We start from the raw sequence: 24,132 nt of genomic DNA on the forward strand, positions 1-24,132 counted from the left end.
GATAGATAGATAGATAGATAGATAGATAGATAGATAGATAGATAGATAGATAGACAGACAGACAGACAGACAGACAGACAGATAGATAGATAGATAGATAGATAGATAGATAGATAGATAGATAGATAGATAGATAGATAGATAGATAGATAGATAGATAGATAGATAGATAGATAGATAGATAGATAGATAGACCCCGGAAAATACGTTAAGTACCCAAACAATGTTGAAGCATTAAAAGTATCGAAGTGGCTAAATTTTTCGTTAGAATCAGTAGAAGCTACAGACAGTGAAGCTACACAAAGGGCAATTGAAATTATCTGTTTTTTTTATTTCGTATGTGGAAATGCTAAGGGAAAGGTAAATTAAAGGGGAGGAAGCTATTTCTTCCCATCTGGTAGAAGCCCAACCCACATGTTCAGCACGATGCATACGGCGGTTTGCCGAAGAATCCGTAGCGGCTGTCATATTAACCCTGGGAGTATTAGCCATAGCCTCCCACAGGCATGATACCGTACGTGGCATTTGAGCTTACAAGCAGACATCCAGGCCATAAAGCCCCGTACGCTTGTACGCGTCATAAAGAGTGCGACATTCAAAACCCTCAGACGACCTTTACTTCAATTAAACTAAATATTATGGTTAGGCTTTCTGTGGTTCATTCTATGTGTATTCTTTTATTTTTTATATGGTTGTGCCAAACAAGTAATCAAATTCTTCCGATTAGCTTATTCCTGCTCAGTGAATAGTGAAGGCCTCTGATTTAGCAGTCTTGGTGCCCTGAGGTAGCATACGAAGGTATCTCGAGCCGTCGCCTGCCTCTAATCTCATTTGCAAGCAACGCCTTCTATTTATTCGTATTCATACATATTACTTGTAAAGAAAGGGCAAGATTCAAAGTATGGACTTCAAAGCATTATATGAAGGTACAATAACTTTTGGTATTTCAAGCTATTTGATTTCCTTAGCTCGTTGCTCAGTATTGCGCCGTTGGCGCCATGCGCAGTGGTGGGGTGATCCCGGAGAGTGTGCCATTTGTAGGGTCGGTGGATATGCACTGCTAGGTTTGTAGTGCTGGGCATGCCGTCATGCCAGGATGTGGCATCGTCGTCACGCTAACAACGTACCACCTTATCTTACCATCGTCATCTGACTCTCGTCATACACTCGTCGTCACGGCATCGCCGTCTCGCGGTTTTCTTCACGATACCGCGGTCATACAGTCATCATCACATTTCCATCGTCAGCCTATCATCGTCACACATACTCGTTGTCACCCCTTTGCTTTGACGTCGTTGTCGTCATACCGCCTTCAACGTTCCATCGATTTCATTTCGTGTTTTTAAATCCATGGTAAATACACTGCCGTAATTCCATCGCGATTATGCCGGCGTTGCCAACCATCGCACTCGTTGAGTCTTCGTATTACAATCATTGTCGTCCTCTTGCCGTCATGCCATCGTCATCATAACGCTTTCAGATGGGTGCACGTATGCTTAGAAATTCAGCGAGCGCTCCAGCATCGTCGAGGAGTGTAGTAGTCTAAACGACAATGCTATAAAACATCCCTCACGGGGAAATTCCATAGAACAAGCGGGACCTTAAAACCGTGAAACTATTCACCTAGGTTGCCAACGAGAGCGAAAACACTGATCCTGCACCACTACTCACACAAAAACATTCGCGTTACAAGCTCGTAACTCTTTTTCTTTGTCCTAGTAGTGCGTCTACAAGACGCATCTCAATTTTCAGTTTGTGTTCGAAGCCGGCTAGGCATCCTAAAGTCCACTGATTTTCTGGCCTACTTCAATTACCGGAGCACTACACGCTCCGAAATAGGCATCGATTTCAATAACGGGCATTCTACGTCGTACAAGCGCGATTTCTTCATGTTGTAGTCACGTGTGCCTCGAAGATGTGTTCTGGTTCATAGGCGTGAAAAGTAGAAATAAAAATACGACCTAGAGATGAACTGGAACTTAACGACTGTTACTGCAAAAAACACGAGGCTACGGAACGATTCGTCTCATATTAGCTGCATTTTTATTCTCCCATCTTCAACACGGCCACGAAGACCATTAACAGAAAAGATGGCAATAAATATGTTTGTACATATCAATTATAATAGTATTAGTAATAACTACGTAATATGATTATGGATTTTATTATGCACATAAGCGATTCTCAGTGGTTACCGTCTTGATTCTAAAAAGATGATTTTAGTACTCCCGGAAGGCCGATTTTTTCGTGTGTGTTGTTCAAAGCCGCATTGTGGTTTCTCTTGTATCAGAGCATCAGCGACATTGTAAAGATGGCCAGTGTTCTACTATGGAAAAATTCCAAAAGGTTACTGACTGTAATTCGCAACGGCCAAATTGATTTTCAATTGGCTCTTCTTTTTCTGAGACGTAGCTACTCCTAGTTTGTTCTCCCCGTTGGCGCCTGAGTGAGTCACGCTTGAAAAGACAAAAAAAATGACAACCATTCCACTCTGTGATGATGGAATGGCAGCGAAAGCTGACGACAGTCAAAGCTCTCAAACCAAAAGCAAAATGCTCTCGCCATGACTCCTTCTTCACAGAATGGAATGGTTCTCATTTCTTGCTTTGCGAGTCCGGCGTCGTCACTCGTTCGGAGGGGCCCGCGCTCGCGATTGTCGCTTTCGTTCAGCATCGCGGGAACGCTCTTCGTCTGTGGTCGTCTCAGGAGGGCACCGTTTACATTCTCGTTGCAGTTCGCTCCGGCGCTCCTCGTCTGCATGTTGTTCTTCGGGTGTACGAACTATCTGTGTCCGCGCCATCGATAACGCAGCTGCTTTAGCACCGGTACCTGTCCCGCTTATTTGATTTTCATTTATTATACCCCTCAGGGCCAAGGGCATTAGATAGGGCGAGTGGTAAATACAAAAGAACGAAGAAGGCAAATACAGTTTGTTACATGAGTGTTTAAATGGCACCAGTATATACAATATTAGCTAAGGCTTCAGGGAACTGTTCATTATTAGTAAGCCTACAACTTCATAGGGAGGATGTTTCCAGACACGTGAGGTTCGCGGCAGGAATGATTTTGAGAAACTTTTAGTATTGCATGAAAAAATGCCGACTTTGTCCTGATGATCAATGCGACGGTATACATATATTGGATGGGAAATGAGGTGATCTCGTAGAGTATGATGATGGTGCAACTTGTGGAAGAGGGCAATAAGAGAGACTTTTTTGCGAGATACCAGCGTTGGGGGGCAAGCATTATATTTCACTGTGGTTATGCTCGCCGTGCGGTTGTAGTTAGCAAGAATAAAACGTACATAGGTATTTTGAACCATCTCGAGGTCATTGATTAGGTTTTAATGAGCAGGGTCCCATACGGGAGTCGCGTATTCGACTTTGGGTCGTATTAAAGTTTTATATAACACATTTTTCAAATTAGTAGGTAAGTTGAAAAAGTTGCGACGTAGGTAGCCTAGCATGGGATTAGCGTTTTTAATTATCTTCTCAGTATGAAGAGTCTAGCGGAGGTTAGAATTAATGCAAACACCGAGATGTTTATGTGAAGAAACTGATTCGAACGACATGTTGTCAATGTAGTGCTACGGTGCGGTAGATGTTTTCCTTTGCACACGCATCTTTTTGTATTTGGTAATACTGAGCTCGATTAATCATACATTGTCCTAGTTCCCTATAGTGGCAAGGCCCGAATGGAATAACTCAATATCGTTAGCATTGGCAATTTCTCTGAAAATGACGTAGTCATCAGTGAAGTGATGGATATGGGAGTTGATAAGCGAGGGAAGATCAATAATGTAAATTAGGGACAATACGGCTCTAAGGACGGAACCATGCGGAACAGCTGAATGGACCTCTGTAAAACCTGAGTTAATGCCGTTAGCACAAACAAATTGTGAGCGGTTGAGAAGAAAACACTCAATCCATTTCAAGAGGTTACAGTCAATGTTAAGTTGCTTTAGTTTGTGAAGCAATAGTTTGTGACACACTTTGGCGAATGCTTTTGAAAAATCTAAGAATATACAGTCAGCTGGTGATGATTGGTCAAGAATATGGTGTAGTGCATGTGTAAGCGATATTACTATACAGTAGTATTACGATACTGCTGGGATAACGTTTGCGTCACGCTAAGGTTCACGCCGAGCGTTCTAATCTGTTCCGCATTTTGACATCTGAGCCGCCGCACTTCATCCGTATGGGTTTGTTCATCATCACCATCATCAGCCTGTATAATGTCCACTGCAGGACGAAGGCCTCTCCCTGCGATCTCCAATTACCCCTGTCCTGCGCCAACCAATTTCCACTAGCGCCCGCGAATTTCTTAATTTCATCGCTCCACCTAGTCTTCTGCCGTGCTCGACTGCGGTTCCATTCTCTTGGCACCCATTCTGTAGCCCTAATGGACCAAGGGTTATCTAACCGGCGCATTACCTACCCATCGCAGCTCCATTTTGTTTCCCTTGATGTCGATTAGAATATCGTCTATACCCGTTGCTCTCTGATACAAACCGCTCTCTTTTTGTCTCTTAACGTTATGCCTAGCGATCTTCATTCTGTCGCTCTTTGCGGGGTCCTTAACTTGTTCTCAAGCTTCAATGTCAGTCTCCAAGCCACTGCCCCATATGTCAGCACTGGTAAAATGCACTCATTGTACTCCTTTCTTTTCAATAATAATGGTAAGCTTCTAGTCAGGAGCTGACAGTGTCTGGCGCATGCGACCCAACCAATTTTTATTCTTCTATAAATTTGCTTCTCATGATCAGGGTTAGCTATGATTATTTGACCTCAGTAAACATATTCCTTCACAGACTCTAGAGGCTGACTGGCGATCTTGATCTCTCGTGCACTTGCCCGGCTATTCAAAATTATCTTTGTCTTCTGCGTAATAATCTTCCACCCCACTCCTACGCTTTCTCTGTTAAAGTCCTCAATCATTTGTTGTAACTAGTCTGCATTGTTGCTGAACCGAACAATGTCTTCGGCAAACCGAAGGCTGCTGAGATATTCGCCGTCAGTCCTTATCCCTAAGCCTTCCCAGTTTAATAGCTTGAACACTTATTCCAAGCAGGCAGTGAATAGCATTACAGAAATTGTGTATTCCTGTCTGACCGCTTTTTTAGGTGTATTCCTGCTTTTCTTGTGTAGAATTAACGTGGCTGTAGGGCCCCTATAGATATTTTCCAATGTATTTACGCAAGCGCTCTGTATTCCTTGATTATTTATTGCCTCTATGACTGCTGGTATCTCTAGTGAATCAAATGCCTTTTCGTAATATATGAAAGCCATATATAGATACTTATTGTACTCAGCGGATTTCTCGATAACCTAATTAATGACATGGAATGTTATCCATTGTAGAGTATCCCTTCCTGAAGCTAGCCTGTTCCCCTCGGTTGACTAAAGCCCAATGTTGCCCTTATTCTATTGGAGATTATTTTGGTAAATATTTTTAATAATACTGGGAGTAAGCAAATGGGCCAATAATTTTTCAATTCTTAAGCGTCTCCCTTTTTGTGGATTAGTATTATATTTCAATTCTTCCAGTTTTCTGGGGTACTTCCATTCCATAGACACTTCGTATAAAGATCCGCCTACTTTCCAAGCATTGTGTCTCCTCCATCTTTGAATAAGTCCACTCTTATTCCATCTTCTCCTGCCGCTTTCCCCGATTTCATGTCTTCCAAGGCCCTTCTGACCTCATCGCTAGTTAAAGGAGAAGTTTCGGTATCCTGTTCTTTACTGTTTATAATGGAGGTATCCTGACTGCTGTGGGTACTGTACAGGTGAGTACAGAATTCTTCTGCTTCTTGTACTATATCTTCGAGATTGCTGATATTACCCTGCTCATCTTACAGTGCATACATCTTGGTTTGTTCTATTCCAAGTTTCTTTCTCACAGACTTCAGGCTACATCCCTTTTTAACTCTTTTTCAGTCTGTCTCACGTTTTAGTTTCGAATATCATTTATTTTCGGCTTGCTAATTATTTTTGAAAGCTCCCCGAATTCTATCTTATCTGTGGAATTGGACACTTTCATCCATAGTCACTTCGTTAATAGGTCCTTCGTTACTTGGGAGAGCTTGCCTACTGGTTGCCTTGGTGCCTTGCATCCCATTTCAATTGCTGCCTCTGAAGCCAGCTTACGTACAGTTTGATTTATTATCTCTTTCTCATCTTCATATCTCTGTCCTAACGCTGCATATGTTTGCAAATACCAGCCTGAATTTGTCTGCTTTTACCCTTACTACCTCTAATTTGACCTGTTTCTTCTTGACCAATTTTACTCACTCTCTGTTCAAATCGAGGTGAATCCTAGCCTTCACTAGCCTATGATCACTGCATTTTGCCCTACCTATCCCTTCTACATCCTCCACTATGCTGGCCAAGATCGGCAGAAAATATGAAATCAATTCGATTTCTTGTTTCACCATTAGGGTTTTCCGGGTGCAGTTTCTGTTCTACACTTCCGGAAAAAGCTGTTCATTATTCGAAGCTTATTCTTTTCTGTGGATTCTATCAGCACCTCTCCTCTAGCGTTCCTAGAATCGATGCCGTAGTTGCCAATTGCTTGTTCACCAGCCTGCTTTCCCCCCACTTTTGCATTTAGGTTGCCCATTACAACAGTATACTGAGTTTGCACTTTTCTCATCACTATTCCAAGATCTTCATAAAATGGATCTACTTCCTCATCATCATGATTGGATGTTGGAGCTTAGGCTTGTACTACATTTGATCTATACCTCTTATTAAGAGGAAGCTTTAGCTCAGGTGCTCCTATGTTCATACATGTAAAAGGAGAATTCGTTTTTCTCCTTAACCACTGAACCAAATTTGACAAGGTTTGTTGCATTTAAAAGAAAGCTTAAAGTTTAGGGACTGTTGGTTTTGAATTTTTCATTTAGGTCGTCAATTTTTCATTAAAAATTGGCAAAATTGAAACTTTTAGGAAAACGAAACTATCAAGTTTACAACCCTGTCTCTTAGCAATAAAAAATGATACCACCATTCTGTGAATTGCATATAGTACTACATCTAAAGCGCACAAAATTGATATGTCCCACATGAAGATAAAAAAATGTAGTGTTAGGTAAATACAGCGTTTGCAGAACAATTGTAAACAGCGTAAAAATTCACGTTAGATATAAAATGACATATTGAATTTGTCAGCTTTTAACGATCTAATGGATATCGTTTACACAACTGCAATATCTGCTTTTGATGCAGAGCTATAATTTGTAAACTTCATGCTCCTATTTTTTTTTACGTTCTGAGTTTTTGAAAATTTTTGTTACAAAATTCAGGGCCTAAATCGAAATTCCGCTTCCAATAGTTACTAGAATTTAACTTTCTCTCTCAAATGCAGCGAGCTTCATCAATATCGGTCCAGGGGTCATCTGAGAAAAACGTTTTCGCCTCTTACATGTATTTGAATAGGCAGCGTCTGATTGCGCCCGAGCTAAAGCTTCCTCTTAAGTTTGATTACGACTACGGTTACCCTCTCATAAATGCTGTAGAATTCGTCAGTGTTTCCCGTTATATCCTAATGGATTAGGAATGCTACACTATAGACCTCTATAGCCGAGGACACGGCCGTTATTCAGCAATGTATAAGTCTCACCCGTTCTTCTAATCTCACTAAGGCCGATGATATCCCAAACAATATCTGATAGTTCCTCAAAAAGTCCTGCGATGCTAGCCTCACTCGAGAGTGTTCGTCAGTTAAAGGCGGATATGGTCAGTTTCAATTGGCGGCCTGTCCGGACCAAGAGATTCTTAGCACCCTCTGCTGCGTTACAGGTCTGACCGACGCCTTGGTCAGCTGTTCCGCAGCTGCTGGGGAATCAGAGCCATGGGTTAATTGAAGGTGTCATTTTGGAGGTATTGACCGAATACTGCACCAGGTAGGCTAATTCCTCTTATGATGAGGGAGTGTCTTTGTTGGAGCTTAGTGGGCCTTCCTGATTTGGTTGCACCTAGATTAGTATAGCTCCACTCACTCTCGGTATCTTTTGCCGGTGTCAGGCATCACTCCAAGTTTGGCGATGCAGTGCAATGGAGGAGGTGAACTTCAAGCTCACCTTCGTCAAAAATTGCGAAGTCCATTTCTGTTGCCGGACGCAGAAAAAACTACGGAAAGTCAGTCATATACAGCTTTCGCTGTAATAGGTGGTTTTAAGATTGAGAAATATTGCACCAGTTTCTCCTTAGAACATCATTCGTCAAAAGTTCTAAATCTAACAATGTTGAGAGGGCAATTTTACATTCACGAGTGAAGCAGGCTCAACCTTTTTCTCAAGTGATCTCCTTTATGCCTTATGTAAACATATGCTCTGCAGTGTAATAGATGTCCCATCAAGCGTAGTCAGACACTTTGTAAGAACATGCTTAATAAGCTAAAAGCAGGCCACTCTGCTGATAAGCAGCGCCGCCTGCTCATCATGCACCCTGTTATTACGACCACATCGGGCCGTAAATTTAACGAGAAAGAAATGTCTGCTTAGTGTTGTGAAGTTTTCTATATACACTTCCCGATGCTAAAAACGTAAAAACACTTCCCTTGCCTAAAACGTGTCAGGCAACGCATCTCATACCTATTTTAAGCAAGAAGGCTAACGTAGTTGCCAGTGTATCTGGGTCTCCTTAGCCTAAAAAATACCCCTTTTTTGTTTTAACATACGTATGAAGAGGGAATTTAACCAATATCATTCTTTATGAGATAAAAGGCTAAATCGTTAGCGAAGGGGTAATGTCCTAACAGAAACCTTGTATTTTTCAGGCATATTTTTCTGTCGAGGACGTGCCTGGATTCATTGCACTTTCCAACATAGGCAGATATAATGAAGATGGTTACCAGGAGGTGAGAAGGTGTCCAGGACGCGTCCTCGTCATGGCGTCCACCTCTGGAACAACCGGTCAATCCAAGATTGTTCAAGTCACAGAGGAGCGATTCCTTCGAAAAGTCTGCGGAATGGAGTAAGTATAACTCAAACGAGATCTCTGTAAATTTAAGCCTTTTGTCATTGCTAGTCGTACGTGAACTTGAGATACAACCATATGGTGCATTACGTGCCGAAAATATGACTTCAGAATGGAAGAAGGCGTCTCTCAATGCGAAATCCATATGCCGTATAGATTCTTATAAGAGCCGCACTGTTTTACTGAAATGTTCAAAACATGGGGGACCTGGCCATTTGGTGTAATTTTTCTGAATACGAGTTCCGGGAGCTCGCACGCTTTCCGAAAGAACGCCTGCCTCGTTATGTTCGTTTGGGCGAGCTCCTCTTTCTGCTTCAGCCACCCATGCACGCACTTGTCGTGGACGCCGCGGTTGTGACCGGCTGCTCGCTTGCCGTTCTCCTCGGCGTACGCAACAAGCATGACCTTAAATGCACCGTGCTATGCCATCAAACACTTTCCCTTGGTTGCGGACTTCCGTCAGCCGGAAGATGAGACGACACAGCCGACAGCAAAACTAACCGCACAAAGAAAAGATGGAGCCGTGTACTTCCGCGCTGCATGGAGGAGCCGGTCGGAGCCGTGCCATGCACGTCAGAGATCGAGGCGCAGCTCGCGCCGTACAGTAGGAGGCGCGAGTAAGTAACCTCGCAAGAATATTCACTGTTGCGTGCGCGTGGCATCAGCGCACCCAATGTGATTGCTTCACCACTGAAATTTTTATTGCGATAGCAATTATATGGACACTCCAGCCGCATTTATTCCATCACTGTTGCCGTGAGCTTCCTTGCAAATTCCAAAGGCGATAAAATAGTTGCCGCGCGCCGTATGTTATATGCGCGAATGAAAGTGTGCGAGGGTGAGCCCGCGATCTCAGCTCAATCTCGCGCACGCAATGACGGAAAGCGCGGAGGAAGCGCGCCACCTTCTGTCGCGTGCACTGCCGGGCCTCTGCATTTTGAAAACCATCTGCGACAGGCACAGAACCCGCGGTGCATTGTGTCTTCGTGGCGTACTTGGAGCGGATGCGAGCGGCTGCACGAAGGTCAATTCGCTCGCTGTTGCTGCCACGTTTCCTCACTGGAGCGTTTTGACAGCGAGTTTCCGCGGTCATCGAGTGAGATATGTTCGTGTTGAGTTGTGCGCGCGTGATATTATTCTTGTTAATTTAGTTAGTATGCCTTTGTTTACGAGTTTTTAGGGCCGATAAAACTACTATCCTTAATTCATACAGCTGTCCACTAGTTTGCTAACCCAACGGATGCTTCGCCTTTAGGGCAAAACTTCTACCTTAGTTTTCAAAATTTTTGGCTGTGAATTTGGAGGAGACGCCCATACAGGGGTGTGACTTTAACTCGAGGTTATACAAAAGTACGTGCGTATATATGGAAGTTCTGGAAGCCAACCTTGATAAAGTAACGTAGGTGTCTCACGACGTAGATCTTATAATTCGATAGGGCACTAAAAAGAATCGCGAAGAAAATGCTCTGGGACTTGAATATATATATATATATATATATATATATATATATATATATATATATATATATATATATATATATATATATATATATATCTGAGTAAGCAATAAAGTAGCTTAGGCCTCCCACACAGAGTCCATGTTATGAAACTTGATGCGACCAGTGCAAACGACAGCGCCGCAGCGACGCGAGCTGCAGCGGAGGGCTACGCAAGGTGAATGGATTAAGCAAGCAAAGTATTGCAGGAGGCGGCGCCAGGTGCGCTGATGACTTTCCGATCATTATAAGTCCTTATCGCTCTTTAGCGCCTTGTCAATCTGCGTCGAAGCATTATCATCCGTGGCCAGACGTACTCTGGCGGTGGCTAGGTATGGCACGGCTGCGCAGGTCTCTATCTTGAAAGCGATATGCGAAGGGGTCAGTGCGGCAAGTGCTGATAGCTTCGTAGGGCTACTGAGATTTCGCCGTTTATTTAACGTTGAAGCGAGAGACAGCACGAGGGTCAATTCGCTCGCTCCTGTGGGCATATGTTGAAAGCGACTCTCTAACGTGATGGACGGACGGAAGGGCCGGAGTTTTTCCTCTTTGTGTAGGCATAGAAATGCTTACACATTGAAAATCCTACGTTACGTAAGATTCTGTCAGTTTTTTCCATGTGTTAGTGTAGGATTCTTCCCTATACAAGATGTTTCAGGTAACTTTAGACAGATTCTAAAATGTGCCGATGCACATTTAAAACGGTGCGACCAATTGCTTGTTACTTGCTATTGTATGTAGTAAGTCACCCTATAGATTTCGTATTCTTCTAAATAGCATAATTAGTTAAGATTATTAACGATTCTCGGAAGTAAAGCAGTCAGGGTGAAAAATCCGTTTATAAAGTTGTACAGTGGTTCCTAAAACGTCGAATTAAACAGTTTGTAACTTTCTATCTATGAAGTATTATTTCTTTCCCGCGTACTGCAGATGCCCGTGAAATACAACAAAAAGTCCACGTCGCATGCCCGCTTCTGCCACGTGATTGAAGTGCTTCCAAGCGTTGCGCGTGCAAGCGAACATAGAATTTCTAAAACACAGCTGCCGTGACAGGGCACACACGCAGACACTGGTTGTGCGATCGACACCAGCAGGCGTTACGGCTTGCGCTGCGATAATGGTTGCGCTGTTGCCTTTTAAATGGCAGCAAACCAGACCAATGTTATGATCATTTGTAGGCGGAACGTTTGGGGGCGCTGCAATCACGACGCGGAAGTGGGCCTCTCGCGTGGTATTCTTTGTAATTCGCGGGCATCCGCAGTAAGCGTGAGAAACGCACTGCCTGATAGATAGAATGTTTCGGAAACCACTCTGCAATTTTGTAAACAGAATTTTTTGCCTAACTCCGTTGCTCGGTTGGTTTATTAACCTTGACTAATTTTGCAATTAGGCAGAAGGGAAGAAATATAGCGGCTTAGTCCATACAATAGTCAGCAACATGCATTTGGTCGCGTCGTGTTAGAGTGCATCTGCATATCTTTAAACGCTGGCTAAAGTTAGCTGGGGTGCCATGTATAAGTTTATTAAACTAGAATTAGCCTTTTCTTTGAAGCCAACAATCATAGTGAGCGATGTCGCCAAAATTCAATAATTCTGCGGAATTTACATGTTGGCACAGTTGCACAAATTAAAATAGCCTGAATTTCCTTTTGCCATTTCACAGCACAGCTCCTAAAAAACCAGGCGTAGCTCCGGGATTCTAGTTCACCTGGTGTTACGAGGGTTCGTACTTAACACTTAGGAGTGCTACTCTTTATAGGGCCACTCACCAGGTCTGGTAGTTACTAGCTGACAACCGCGATGCATGCATTGCGATCGTGTCTGCCAAGTATTACATGCCTGCGTGCCGCGTAAGAAGCTTCCATTTCATGCCACACGCCACATGCGCTTCTCCTCGCGGTGCACCGCGATCCCAGCCGAACAGTCCACGGGTATAACACAAGTGCGGCTACGTACAATGCAGTGCTGTGACACCACTAATCCAAGGCAACATCAGTCACTCGTTTAATGTTCTGCTTCAATAGACGAAATAAAGTTTGGGGAAGTGATAAATAATACAAACCGAATGTCCGGGTGACTTTTTTTTATAGACGTTTTTTCCGCGTTCCTACTTTCTTTTGTCCGTGTCTTTGTCATTTGTTTATTTCCTATCTTATTTCCTATTAACGCGATAGCGTTAAGGAGCTCGTGTCGCAGAAAAGCCGGTGTCGTCGGCGTCGGTGTCGGCGTCGGCGTCAGCGGCGTTGGCCGTGAGCGATAAATCCCTCCAGGCGTTTCATGACTAAAGAACAACTTGCAAGATGGACTGGGTGGGAATCGAACCAGGGTCTCCGGAGTGTGAGACGGAGACGTTACCACTGAGCCACGAGTTCGATGCTTCAAAGCGGTACAAAAGCGCCTCTAGTGAACGCGGTGTTGCCTTAGAAACGAGCTGTTTCTAAGTCTCAGGCGTGCGTCGCTTGCTCAGGCGCACCTTTCGTTGCCGCGCCGAACGCTGCGTTGTTTTTCTTTGTTTCTTATTTTTCTCTCCTCTTCTCTTTTCATTCCCTTCTCTCGACAGAGCACGCTGGGAATGTGTTGCTCCTCCCTGTTTCCTTTGTATGTTTTTATGTTTCCATATCTAATAATAATAATAATAATATTAATAATAATAATAATAATAATAATATAAATAATACCATAGCTAGCGAGATGTACTTCCGTTTCGTCTGCTTGTCCCAACGTCATGCAGTCCCGGCCGCAGAGATCGAAACCCTGCCGTGTGCTACCGTGTTCCACCGCCACGATCACGCGCGTTCATCCTCTCGCGTCTGCCTCAGGGTCCATGATTGTGGCGCAGACTTATACCACTAATCGGGTGTTCCCGTGCAGAGCGCGTTCAATCTGCGCGGAACAATACAAATGCAACAGCTCGCGCGATACCATCTCCGTAAGTGCGCAAAAACGCGTGAGAGAGAGAGAGAGAGAAGGCAGGGCCTGTGAAGCACTAGTCACGCGGTCTTCCGGCTCCGCTAATGGAGAACGCAGTGTCTACGTTGCCGATGACGTTCGCGTCCTGAAATCATGGGTCTGTAGTGCTTTAAACATTGCTATCTCTGCCATGAATGAATTAGCTTGAAAAAAAATATGTTGCAGTAGAAAATGCTTTAGAGGGCACTTCCAGCGTATAACCGATATTTGATATGCGGCTTGGTGAGGGGCCCTTTAAGAACAAAAGCTCGCAAAGACATTGCTTATGACCACACCGTAGTCAATGAATGCTCACATTGGTACTCCACCTTTCACGCTTGTCTCGATTCGTCCAGTCAATATGTTGGCGGGACATCAAAGAGAATTGCAGGAGCCCATGTTGACTTGATGTGACCACCTTCGTCTCAAAAATATTACGTCAATCAGTGTGAACTTAAGCTATTTTTTTATTTCTCGTTTGCCATGGTACACCAATATTTTCATCTGTCACCGCTTACCAGTTGAAAAATATGTAATAACATGCTGCGGTAGACGCTACGTAAACTACCAAACTGTGTATCCAAAAATAAAACGGACGTTGAAACTGTCAAAAGAAATATTCCACGCAATTTTCTTTGTAAAAGAAGTGTGCACTGTCAACAAACAGCGTAAATTAATGATCGTCAAAGTACGAGTCTAAATGTAAACGCAGTATTTTTTTTCGTCTCTTTTTGATTATGTGTAAATAATTCGAAATCATTGTATGCAACCGGATCCTTGGTTTACAATGTGTGAAACCTTGTTTGCTTGCATAATCCTGCACTTGGTTACACTGGATACATTCAGGTTGTTTTATTATGCATGAACCATGCTTCTTGCTTGCCTTGCAACAGAGGGTACAGACACCTTTCAAGTGAAGCAAACCTTCACTTTCTGCCTCGGTTCCTCCTGTTTTCTAGGCGTAAACGAAATAAAAATAAAAAAACCGAGAAATGATGTTTTAGGCGAGCCTAAGGCTCTCATGCTGCGAGCTACTCCATGTAAATGCGCGTTGTGAATCGCTAGTCTGGGAGTGCACTGCTCATGTAGCAATGCATTATTTTCTTGCCTCGTGAAATAATTAAACAAGGATTTGTTTAGCCGAGAAATGTGCAAGCACGCATGTTTTTCATCTACAGCGTGGTGAAGTTTCTCGAAAATTTGATATGATCCTTCAATGAATAAAAGAAAAGTACTTCCAGCTCAACTCTTAACGTCGTTTTTTCTCTTCTTATACCATAGGGGCAAGCATTGCATGGTTTGGTGTAAGCCTTCAGGAGCGATACGTAAAAAGATGAAACTTGTTCTTTTCAACGTCAATAAACTTTTGTAGCTCCTGCTATTGTTATACCATGGAACAAATGATACGCGTAAAGCACACTTTATTGCAAATAACAATGGAATAAGATTCCTTTATACCAGCAACATGGTAGTATCCTAAAATATTGTATCCTGTAAAACAATATATTGTGTAAATAAATCTGTTCACAAAACACCTATCTGTGCCCTAATACACCTCTGAAAAGTATTCCCAAAGATACGTATTATAAAACATATGACACAAATAGTCGCCACAAAGAATAACCTTAAACATTACTTTTGTTAAATCCGTCACTATAAACAGATGAAAAGCAAACAATATGCCTTTGTTTATTTGCGGTCCTTCAGAATCAGGTAATTATGAATATATCCTGTTCATTGTGTTCGCATTCCCCAAACACAAGTGTCACATAAATGTTCACCTAATTTTGAAATGAGAGCCGCCATAGGGTTTGTTTATTCGCCTATATTCTGGCAAAATGTACGCTATGGTTACATTGATTTTTCATCGTGTTAAGTTCAAAAACACTGTACAATGTCCGTAATAGAGCCGTCAACAAGCGGCGTTACAAGGGACATAGCTGCTAAAGCTTAGCGTGAAAGCGAACAAAGCACACGAAAGCTATCATTCAGCTCTCTAGATGCGAGTATGTGGCTCACACAGTGAGTACTGCTACATGGGAGATGTGTATGTGCTGCGGTAGCATCGAAGACGATGAAATGTAGATTGTGAGTTAATATCGGATACTTTCTTATTTACTTTCATTATCACAGCTATGTTAATACGGCCTCACAGGATTAATATGCCGCGTGACCAGGAGTTAACATTCCCAGCAACAATGACAAAAGGACACTGATATAACTGTGAGCCTTGACAGGAGCCAACTATGTCAGTGTATTAACTTGTATTTCATGTGTGAATCGGTTATTCGTTCGCAGAGCTACGGGCCTGTACAGCGCGGACGACGTCTGTCTGGCTTGCGAATACCTCAACATTTACCTGTCATTTTCCTTCAACTTCAAGTTCATATGCTGTGGTGCCCGATTGGTGATCAGTGACAAGTATTGGTCGGTAGACGACTTTCTTTCTACGGCCAAAAATGAAAAGGTAACCACATGGCGTTAGGTTTGCAAGACGCTTATTCTACAGGCTATTCGCATTTACGTAGTTGCTGTTTGGTGTCAGACTTGAGTGCCCGACTATAGACATCCTACGCCTAACTTAGTGCATGTGAAAATGCGGTATATACTCATGTTTTCTCTCTCTCTCTCTCCCTTTCACTCCCGATACCGCTCCCCACGTGTAGGGTAGCAAACTGAACTGTCTGGCTAAACTCCCTGCCTTTCCTCCTTCCCTTCTCCCTCTCTCTCTGTCCGGTGTCATACAGCAGCTACAGAAGAAAAGCTGGCGGTTCATCTCTCCTCTGGAGATCATTTGCGATGTTAATTTGATCGGAAATATATTTCATAACGATTGGTGCGTGGAGAATATGCGTTTGGTACGTTATGGCATAAATTATGACGATTAGTTTGATGATTACAATCCCAGAAGTAACGATACCGAAAAAGAGTTGTGATATGTCGCAGGGCCAAGTGTTTATTAAATAGCTTCACGATGCACGTTAGGTGATCTCGCCGCTCTCTCGCGCTTCCGTCAATCCGCTGCGGCATCTGTCGCCGCCGCTTGCTAAAGCGTCGGGCTGTGGCGTTTGATGCTTTTACAGCATGACCACGAATGGGCACTCATCCAGTGACCCAAGTTCTCGCATGAAATAGGTAAGATACAAAACACGAGGTGACTAACCTTCCGAATGAACTCCAGTCACATTATGGTCTCGCTTTCTCAATTCATTTGCGAAGGAGCGAATGTCGTGCGTATGCTACGTTCATCTCTTAGTCACAAATGGAAGTCAAGAAAGCCATTTAACAGAAAAATCGCCTCCACGCACCACGTGACAATAGCGAAAGTGAGCGATGACACAATGGCAGGATGATAGTAGCATGGATTACAGGAACGCTGGCACGCACCGGTACCTTAAAAATTAAATGAATGTGAGGACTTCGGTGTGATATGAAATATTTGGAGCATTTTTTTTACCAATGTCTGTCAAATTATTTGGAGTACTGACGCAATAACAGTCTCGTACTGCAGCTCCATTCTCCCTTGCGATGCTTTAGCTTCGACGCAGCATTATCGAAACCATTACTAAAAATTCCATAACTACCAAGAAGTTACACACAGCGATCATTGCACTTAGATACAGACAATATATATGCGCCACAAACGGCAACAATGAAATTGTAATGTTTTAGCAATTTTGGCTCCACACACAAAAAAAAGCGAGGCACAATGCTGTAACAATGCATCTGATTCCATCAGCACCGACTCCAAAGACTTGCTGCTTCTTGCACGTAGTTCATATTGTGCTGTCATGTTGCAGAGGCTTCAAACAATGCCAATACAACCATAAGTCATGAAACATTGGTTGCAGAAATGGTAAAAACTTCATGAATTGCTGAGAGTGCTCTACAGAGTATGGAAAATCTAAGTTGAAGCATTATCAATGAACTTCCCTATTGCAAAACCCAGTGCCGCTGGGACCCAGTGCGCCTGATTATGGGCCCAGTGCAGCGCGCTGGATGCTGGGGCGCTGGGATCGCGCAGCGTGCTGGGAGGCACTGGCTACTCGCGCGAAAAACAGCTCTAGCGCGTTAAATATGCGATGCCTGGACGCCGTATATATTTTTTTGAATATAAAAAGCAACAAGGAGCGCTTTAGTGCAATAAAAAAAGAAAAAAAAAACGCAAAAATAAAACTGCTACGACCAGGATTCGACCGTCTGACCTACAGATCGGAAGCCCGACACCTTACCACTACGCCACGCCAGCTTTTCTTTTTTTTTTCACGAGTTTTTTTTTATTTCTTTTTTTTCCATAGCAGGTACCATGCACGGAAGCGTTCTTTCTTCACAGCTTTTCTAACACACACACACACACACATACACTGCGAATTGCACATCTATATGAGTATTCATCTTTACTGCAGGCGCTTCTGCCACACCTGCCATCGCCTGCTAAACTCATCTTCGCCGCCCAGCAGCGAACTTGTATATGCAAAAGCATCACAAAAGTGCGTCCACGCAGGTTTTGCGTTTTCTAGTGCTAGGACGTAATCAGTTCGGGATCTCCAAATTGCATACAAACCTAGCAATAACAGGGTTTCAGCACTGTTATTTTTGTCATCTTCCAGTGTCAGATATTTAACGTTATCCCAATTTGGGTATATCTGCACGTCAAACACAATTCGTATGTTGTGCCAAAATAGTACTGCATTTGTACAAAACAAAAATACGTGCTGCAACGATTCTGGATAGGGACAGAGAGGGCAGTCCGTTGACCACGGCACGAAGAAACCCTTGTTACGTAGCCATGTTTTTACAGGTAGAACTTCGACATGTAACCTAACAAAGAAATCCTCAATCGCTGTTTTTACAGGATATTTTGGCAGACGCTTGAAAACGTCAGACTCCAGCTGGCTCCCAACTCGAGACCGATATAGGGGTGGTGGGAATAGCATATCTATAGTGTTCCAGTACAGACTCTTCCGTTTCACATTTTTTAGATACTCTTGAGAAAAACGCTGCTCGAAGAAGCGAGCTGCCTGCTCCACCTCCCTGTAGAATTTTGGAGTGCGGGCTCGTGGGACTCCTTGGGCACCTTCGATCCACTCGCTTAAGTACCCCCCTCCTAATTGTTTGAAAGAATGACGTATAATATGATGAGTTTGGTTTTTGAAAAAAAAGGTACCTGTGAACTTTGAGTTTTATCTCTACGTTTACCAGCCCTAGGCCTCCTTTTGCCTTACTTAAGAATAAGTTACTGCGCCTCATGCGCTCAAACCGCGACTCCCAAATATATGTTGCGCAAAATCTATGCACTTGATTCACCTGAGCCGGCAAACAGGGCATCACCTGCGCTGAGTACCATATAGCTGGAAAGAACACAGTGTTACACACAATAGCTCTGTTCATAAGCGGGACCGTTCTCCCATGCCACTGTTGCACTTTTGCCGCGAGGGTACCACTTCGAATTGTATTTTGTCCATTCTGTAGGTTGGCAGTATTAAAACACACACCGAGGTAGCTGATGATTTCAGACGTCCACTTCACCTCTAGGAAGGTGGTTGGTTTTAAGTCCCAGGCACCTAGCCATGCACCCGCGCACTTTTCTCGATTCACTTTAGCACCAGAAACTTTACAAAAGTCCATGACATGCTGCACACCTTGGCGGATTTCCTCTCTGGAGGCGCCCACAAGCGTAAGGTCGTCGGCGTAGGCGAGGACTTTCAGAGAAGTATCTGCGAAACTGAAGCCTGTTATGTTGCTGTCTTTCAGAATTGTTCGGCACAAGGGTTCTAAGTACAGAGCAAAAAGAACTGGTGACATGGGGCATCCTTGCCTAACGGATCTGTTGAGCTGTATGGTGGGAGTTGTTTGTCCGTTGATTACCAGTCGCGTCGTCACTTGTCTGTAGCAGACACCAATATATTTTAGGAGTCGGTCCCCAATGTTGCAGGCCTTAAGCAAGTTGAAGAGAAAGTCATGTGTTACTCTATCGAAAGCCTTGCTCAGATCCACTTGCAAAACCGCTGCCCTGGATCCACCAACGGAGGTAGCTTCGCACAGTATCCTCATAGCGTGCAGGTTATCACTGATGCGACGGCCTTTGATGCCATAAGATTGATGGTTGCCTATAACTGCTCCGAGGGCAAAGTCCAGCCGTCTAGCTATAATTTTAGCAAGTATTTTGTAATCAGTCGTTAAAAGACTAATGGGGCGGAAATCGCTCACTGTCGGCACTTGCCTTGAATGCTTCTTTGGCAGTAAGACAGTAAGACCTCGTCGCATAGATGGAGGCAGTAATCCTCGTTTCAAAATGTCATCATACACATCTCGTAATATTGGGACTAATTCCGGTGAAAATTTCTTGTAAAAGGCAGTGCTGAGTCCATCTACTCCTGGCGATTTTCTTGGTTTTAGCTGCTGTATGGCCCATTCTATTTCGCTTTCTGATATACACTCATCTGTTTGCTGTTTTGTCTCGTCATCTATGCAGTTTAACGTTGAGGCATACTTTTGCAAGAGTTCACGGTCGCATGTGTAACTTCCGTATTCGAAGAGGCCTTTGTATGCTTGAGTGAAGGCAGTCTCGATGTCATTTTGTGATTTGAGAATACTGTCCCCGCTCTGTATTGCTTCAATTCTGTTTTTCATGCCGCGCTGTCTTTCTTTTGTCTTGAAAATCTTGAGCGGTTCCTCATCTCTCTGCTGTGATTCCGTCCTAGACCTGATCATAGCGCCTTTATATTCTTTCTCCAAGATTGACAGCAGCTGGCCTTTGCACTCTTTGATATCCTCTGTGAGGGTACCCGGGTGACAGTTTTCGGCTTCGATTAGATTTTTGAGAGTTCGTAGCAAGCTCAGCTTTTCGCTCTTCTTCAGTGCTGATTTTTCCTGTCCTTTTGCAAGTAGAAACATCTTACATTCTTCCTTTATCTCTTCCCACAATATCGTATCTACCTGTCCTCCTTTCGTTTTTTCCTTGATTAGATTCTTAATGCTGCCGAATATTTCTTTGTCATCCAGCAGACTCTCATTCAGCTTCCACAACTGCCACTCTTTGTGCCTCTTTCTTGTTATTTTCTTTTCTTCAAATACAGCTGTGACAAATGCATGATCTGAGAATGCAACAGGTTGCACTTTATAACGCACGTTGTACGATGAGAGGTCACTAGACACGTAAAACCGATCAAGCCTTGAATGACAGTCCCCTTGCCAATGTGTAAAACCATCATTATCTCCTGGCGCAATCTCGGTACCATCTTGCAAGTCATAGTCTCTCAAAAGCTTCCTGAGCTCTGCTAGGCTGGTATCTGGCGATCGCTTTTTCGAACAGTCTGAAGCACGTAAAACACAATTAAAGTCTCCGGCAAATATGGTACGGCATGGTGAGTCAAGATACTGCCTCAGGCCTGAAAAGAATTCTTTTCGTAGCGGTGCGTCATTCGGAGCATGAATGGAAACAAGCTTGTATGGTTCATTCCGGTATATCAAATCCACACTACATACACGGCCGTTTCGGTCCTTGTCCCACTCGGGGTACACTAGTACCGCTGAGTGTTTCTTCACCAAAACTGCCGTCCCTCCGCTGTAACCACAAGCAGGCGAAAAATAAAACGAGTAATGGTTACGAACAAAGTGGTCCATCTCTTCCAACTGCACACTCGATGAAAGTTTTGTCTCCTGAATAAACGCAATGTCAACATTTTCTTGCAGTAGAAGATTGAGAAACCACTGCTTCCTCCTGCGTGCGACCAAGCTCACGCAGTTAAAGGTTGCTAGCTTTAAGTAAGCCATAGTGATAAAACTGCCGATACTCCGGCCAATGATGCATACCTTTGAGGCGTGGTCTTTCCGGCTCACAAGGAGCGCTTGTGACGTTTTTCCACGGGCGGTATCCGAGGAGCCGTGGTAACACGGTTCCTCTTCATGGCCGCTTTCGATTTTACTTTTTGCACCATGCTTCTCATCTCTGTAATGCTCCCTGATGTGCCTTCATCCTCGTCCGAACCAAGCTCAGGCATCCTTGTGGCCCTATTGCTTGCGTCCTCCGGCTCAGACTCCAGGGAATGGTACACCTCTGGCGTCTCCGCTTCCATTGGAAGGTACGGGGCTTCAGACGCCGATGGCGTCTTGGGACATTCCGCTCCTAAGTCCGCAATCCCTGCTTCTGTCGCAGATATTGCGTCGTCAGAGGCCACGGGCGTCTCGAGGCGTTCTAGTTCTGCTGGGTAGCTCACTTTAGACGCCGTCGGCGTCTCCACAGGCACTGAAGGGCACGGGACTTGAAGCACTACACTGCACTTTTCTTCGGGCTCCCCCGAGATTTTATCCGTTGTTACAGCGACAACAGGTGATACAGGCTTCATTGGAGAGTCGGCCTCAGCTTCTTTTTCCGTGGTTGGTGTTGCAGGCTCAGGCACCCACGAGGAAAGATTGATGTTACGAGGCTGTAAAGATTCTACAGCTTCATCCTCGTCCATGAGCGCATCTGTGTCGTCGTTCTCGCCGTCTTCCCGTGTCATGGCAGCGTAAGTTTTCCTGCAGTCGTCAGCTTCGTGACCAAATTTGCGGCATGCAGAACACCGCGGGATACGACAATCCTTTCTTATATGGCCCGATTTTTTACATCGCAGACACAGGGGTGGTCGTCCAGGCACAATTACAAGAGTGTTGCTGCCCTGAATACGAATCTGATGCGGAAGCGATTCGACAGTAAATCCGTGTTTCAGTCTCAAAGTCACCGACCTAGATGAGGTTTGCACTCCCTTGAATTTTCCAGTCATCCACGTTTCTCTACTCATTTCTTCAATTTTCCCGTATGGTTCCAACGCTTTTCGCACGGCGTCGTCACTGATATGGTAAGGAAGCCAGTGAAGTTTGACTCTCACCTGACTGTCGTTGGGGTCGATGACAAGGCATCTTTTACCCTTGATGCGCAGTTCCTTTGCATCTACGAGCACTTGTTTTGCGGCCATGGAATATGTCGTTAGCGCCCAGACGTGATTCATCTGGTAGGCACCGATCGATGCTACATCCTTGACTACTTGTAGGCGCTCAATTTCTGCTTCGAAATCGTTGATTCGGTAGGGCCTGGCAGACACATCGCAATGAAGAAATACAGTGTTCAGGGAAGCGTTTCCACTTGGCAGTTGGGGCAGAATAACCTTGGAATCCTCATCAGATACAGTAGAACCACGGCCTGAAGCCGCTGACACCGCTCGGAGAGAGCACATGATCCCAGCGTCCGACGCGCACGAGCGTAATTTACCATGTCAAAGCCGAGAAGCAGTTTGTTTCGCAAAGCTACGTCTTGTACAGGCATGGTTTATGCCCTATCGCCCAGCAACTAAAACTCACGCCTGTACCAGAATGAAAAGGTTGCTGTCCGTATTCAGCAGTATGCTTGGAAGTGCCAGAACATCGATTTTCACTTGCGATCGCTATTTTAACTTCGAAAAAAGTCCTAAATGAACCGCCGACCCGGGACGGTGTATGGGCTGTTTCTGCCGATTTCGATAGCCGTTTCTTGTTCTTCACGCAAAGGATGTGCAACGTTTCCTTAGTTCAGTGATGCCTTTCAGTCAACACGCCTGTCTAGTCATATATCTTCGTCAGAGAAGCGCAGGCTAGTGCTGGGAGCCTTCGGCGATAGCGCATATACCTGTGTTTATGATGCGTCACATCAGCGGTCATCGCTTCTTGTGCTGACACTGTACACATGAAAAAATTGTTTATTTAAGAACACCGATGCGAAAGCTTAAATATAGAGTGATTTATCCTTGTTATATTTCTTGATACCTGAGCCTAGACGCGCCGATAGCGTGAGGACGGACTCGGCTGATACGCTAGGCCTAAGCTTCGGTGGCGACCGATCTCGGCGCGGGTAGCTGGCGAAAGCTAAGTGCGTATTTTAGCCTCAAAACTTTTTTCAGTACAATAGGGAAAGTGGAAGCGCACGAATCACTTCAGCTTTGTTATCGGTGCGATAATATCATTCAGCGATAAGCTTCGAACTCGGGGTCCGTCGCGCGTCTGAACGACTTCTGCATTTCATGTCCACTCCACAACACTGCGACAATTCCCAGTCATACGTTACGTGCAAACTACCTAAAAACGCGGCGTCCTCTGCGTTTACGTGGTTTCGTTCGAGAATTTCGCTATGTGCCAAGTCCAAAGGGAAAGTAAAAAAAGCGAAAGTGATTTTCTGTTTCAAGTGCGCATGAATAAACATGGGCAGCTCACGCACCTTTATTCCAAGCTGGGACACGAAATAGGGTTTCATAACCCCAAGATATAGCGTTATACAGGACAAGAGACTAGTATGAAGCAATAAAATTGTATAAATTAAGTATTAAATATTCAGCAGCGCTCGTCCATGCGTATGGAACCAGCGCGGCACAAACACAACCAGCGCAGTTTGCAGTGCGAACCAGCGAACTGCAGCGAGAACCAGCGCCTGTACAGCACAAACCAGTGCGCCCCAGCGTCATGGCAGTGGAACCAGCGTCTCTTCCAGTGTGACCCAGCTCTTATCCAGCGTTCTCACTGGTGTCCCAGCGAGTGCCAGCGTACCCAGTGCGACCCAGCGCCAAAAAGCGCACTGGTTTCACGCTGGAAGACGCTGCGAGACGCTGGTTTTTGCAATAGGGTTGTTTGTCATGTAAAGAGAGAGGCTAGCTGTACAAAATATGTAGCAAAGATCGTCACGATCTCATTATTAAGTTAGT

The 24,132-nt window shown here is 44.3% G+C and overlaps 1 protein-coding gene and 1 pseudogene across 1 annotated transcript in view; one reads left to right on the forward strand and one right to left on the reverse strand.

Moving 5' to 3' along the window:
* Positions 1 to 24,132, forward strand: part of LOC135907765 (uncharacterized) — a 71,835-nt gene that overhangs the window by 24,811 nt on the left and 22,892 nt on the right. The window contains exons 7-8 of the mRNA XM_070522764.1: positions 8,779 to 8,975; positions 15,722 to 15,890. Of these exons, the coding sequence (XP_070378865.1) occupies positions 8,779 to 8,975; positions 15,722 to 15,890 (366 nt within the window). The remainder of the gene's footprint in view (positions 1 to 8,778; positions 8,976 to 15,721; positions 15,891 to 24,132) is intronic.
* Positions 17,821 to 19,074, reverse strand: LOC139048670 (uncharacterized; annotated as a pseudogene).

The sequence above is a fragment of the Dermacentor albipictus genome, chromosome 8 (assembly GCF_038994185.2).
Source record: "Dermacentor albipictus isolate Rhodes 1998 colony chromosome 8, USDA_Dalb.pri_finalv2, whole genome shotgun sequence".
Lineage (NCBI taxonomy): Eukaryota > Metazoa > Arthropoda > Arachnida > Ixodida > Ixodidae > Dermacentor > Dermacentor albipictus.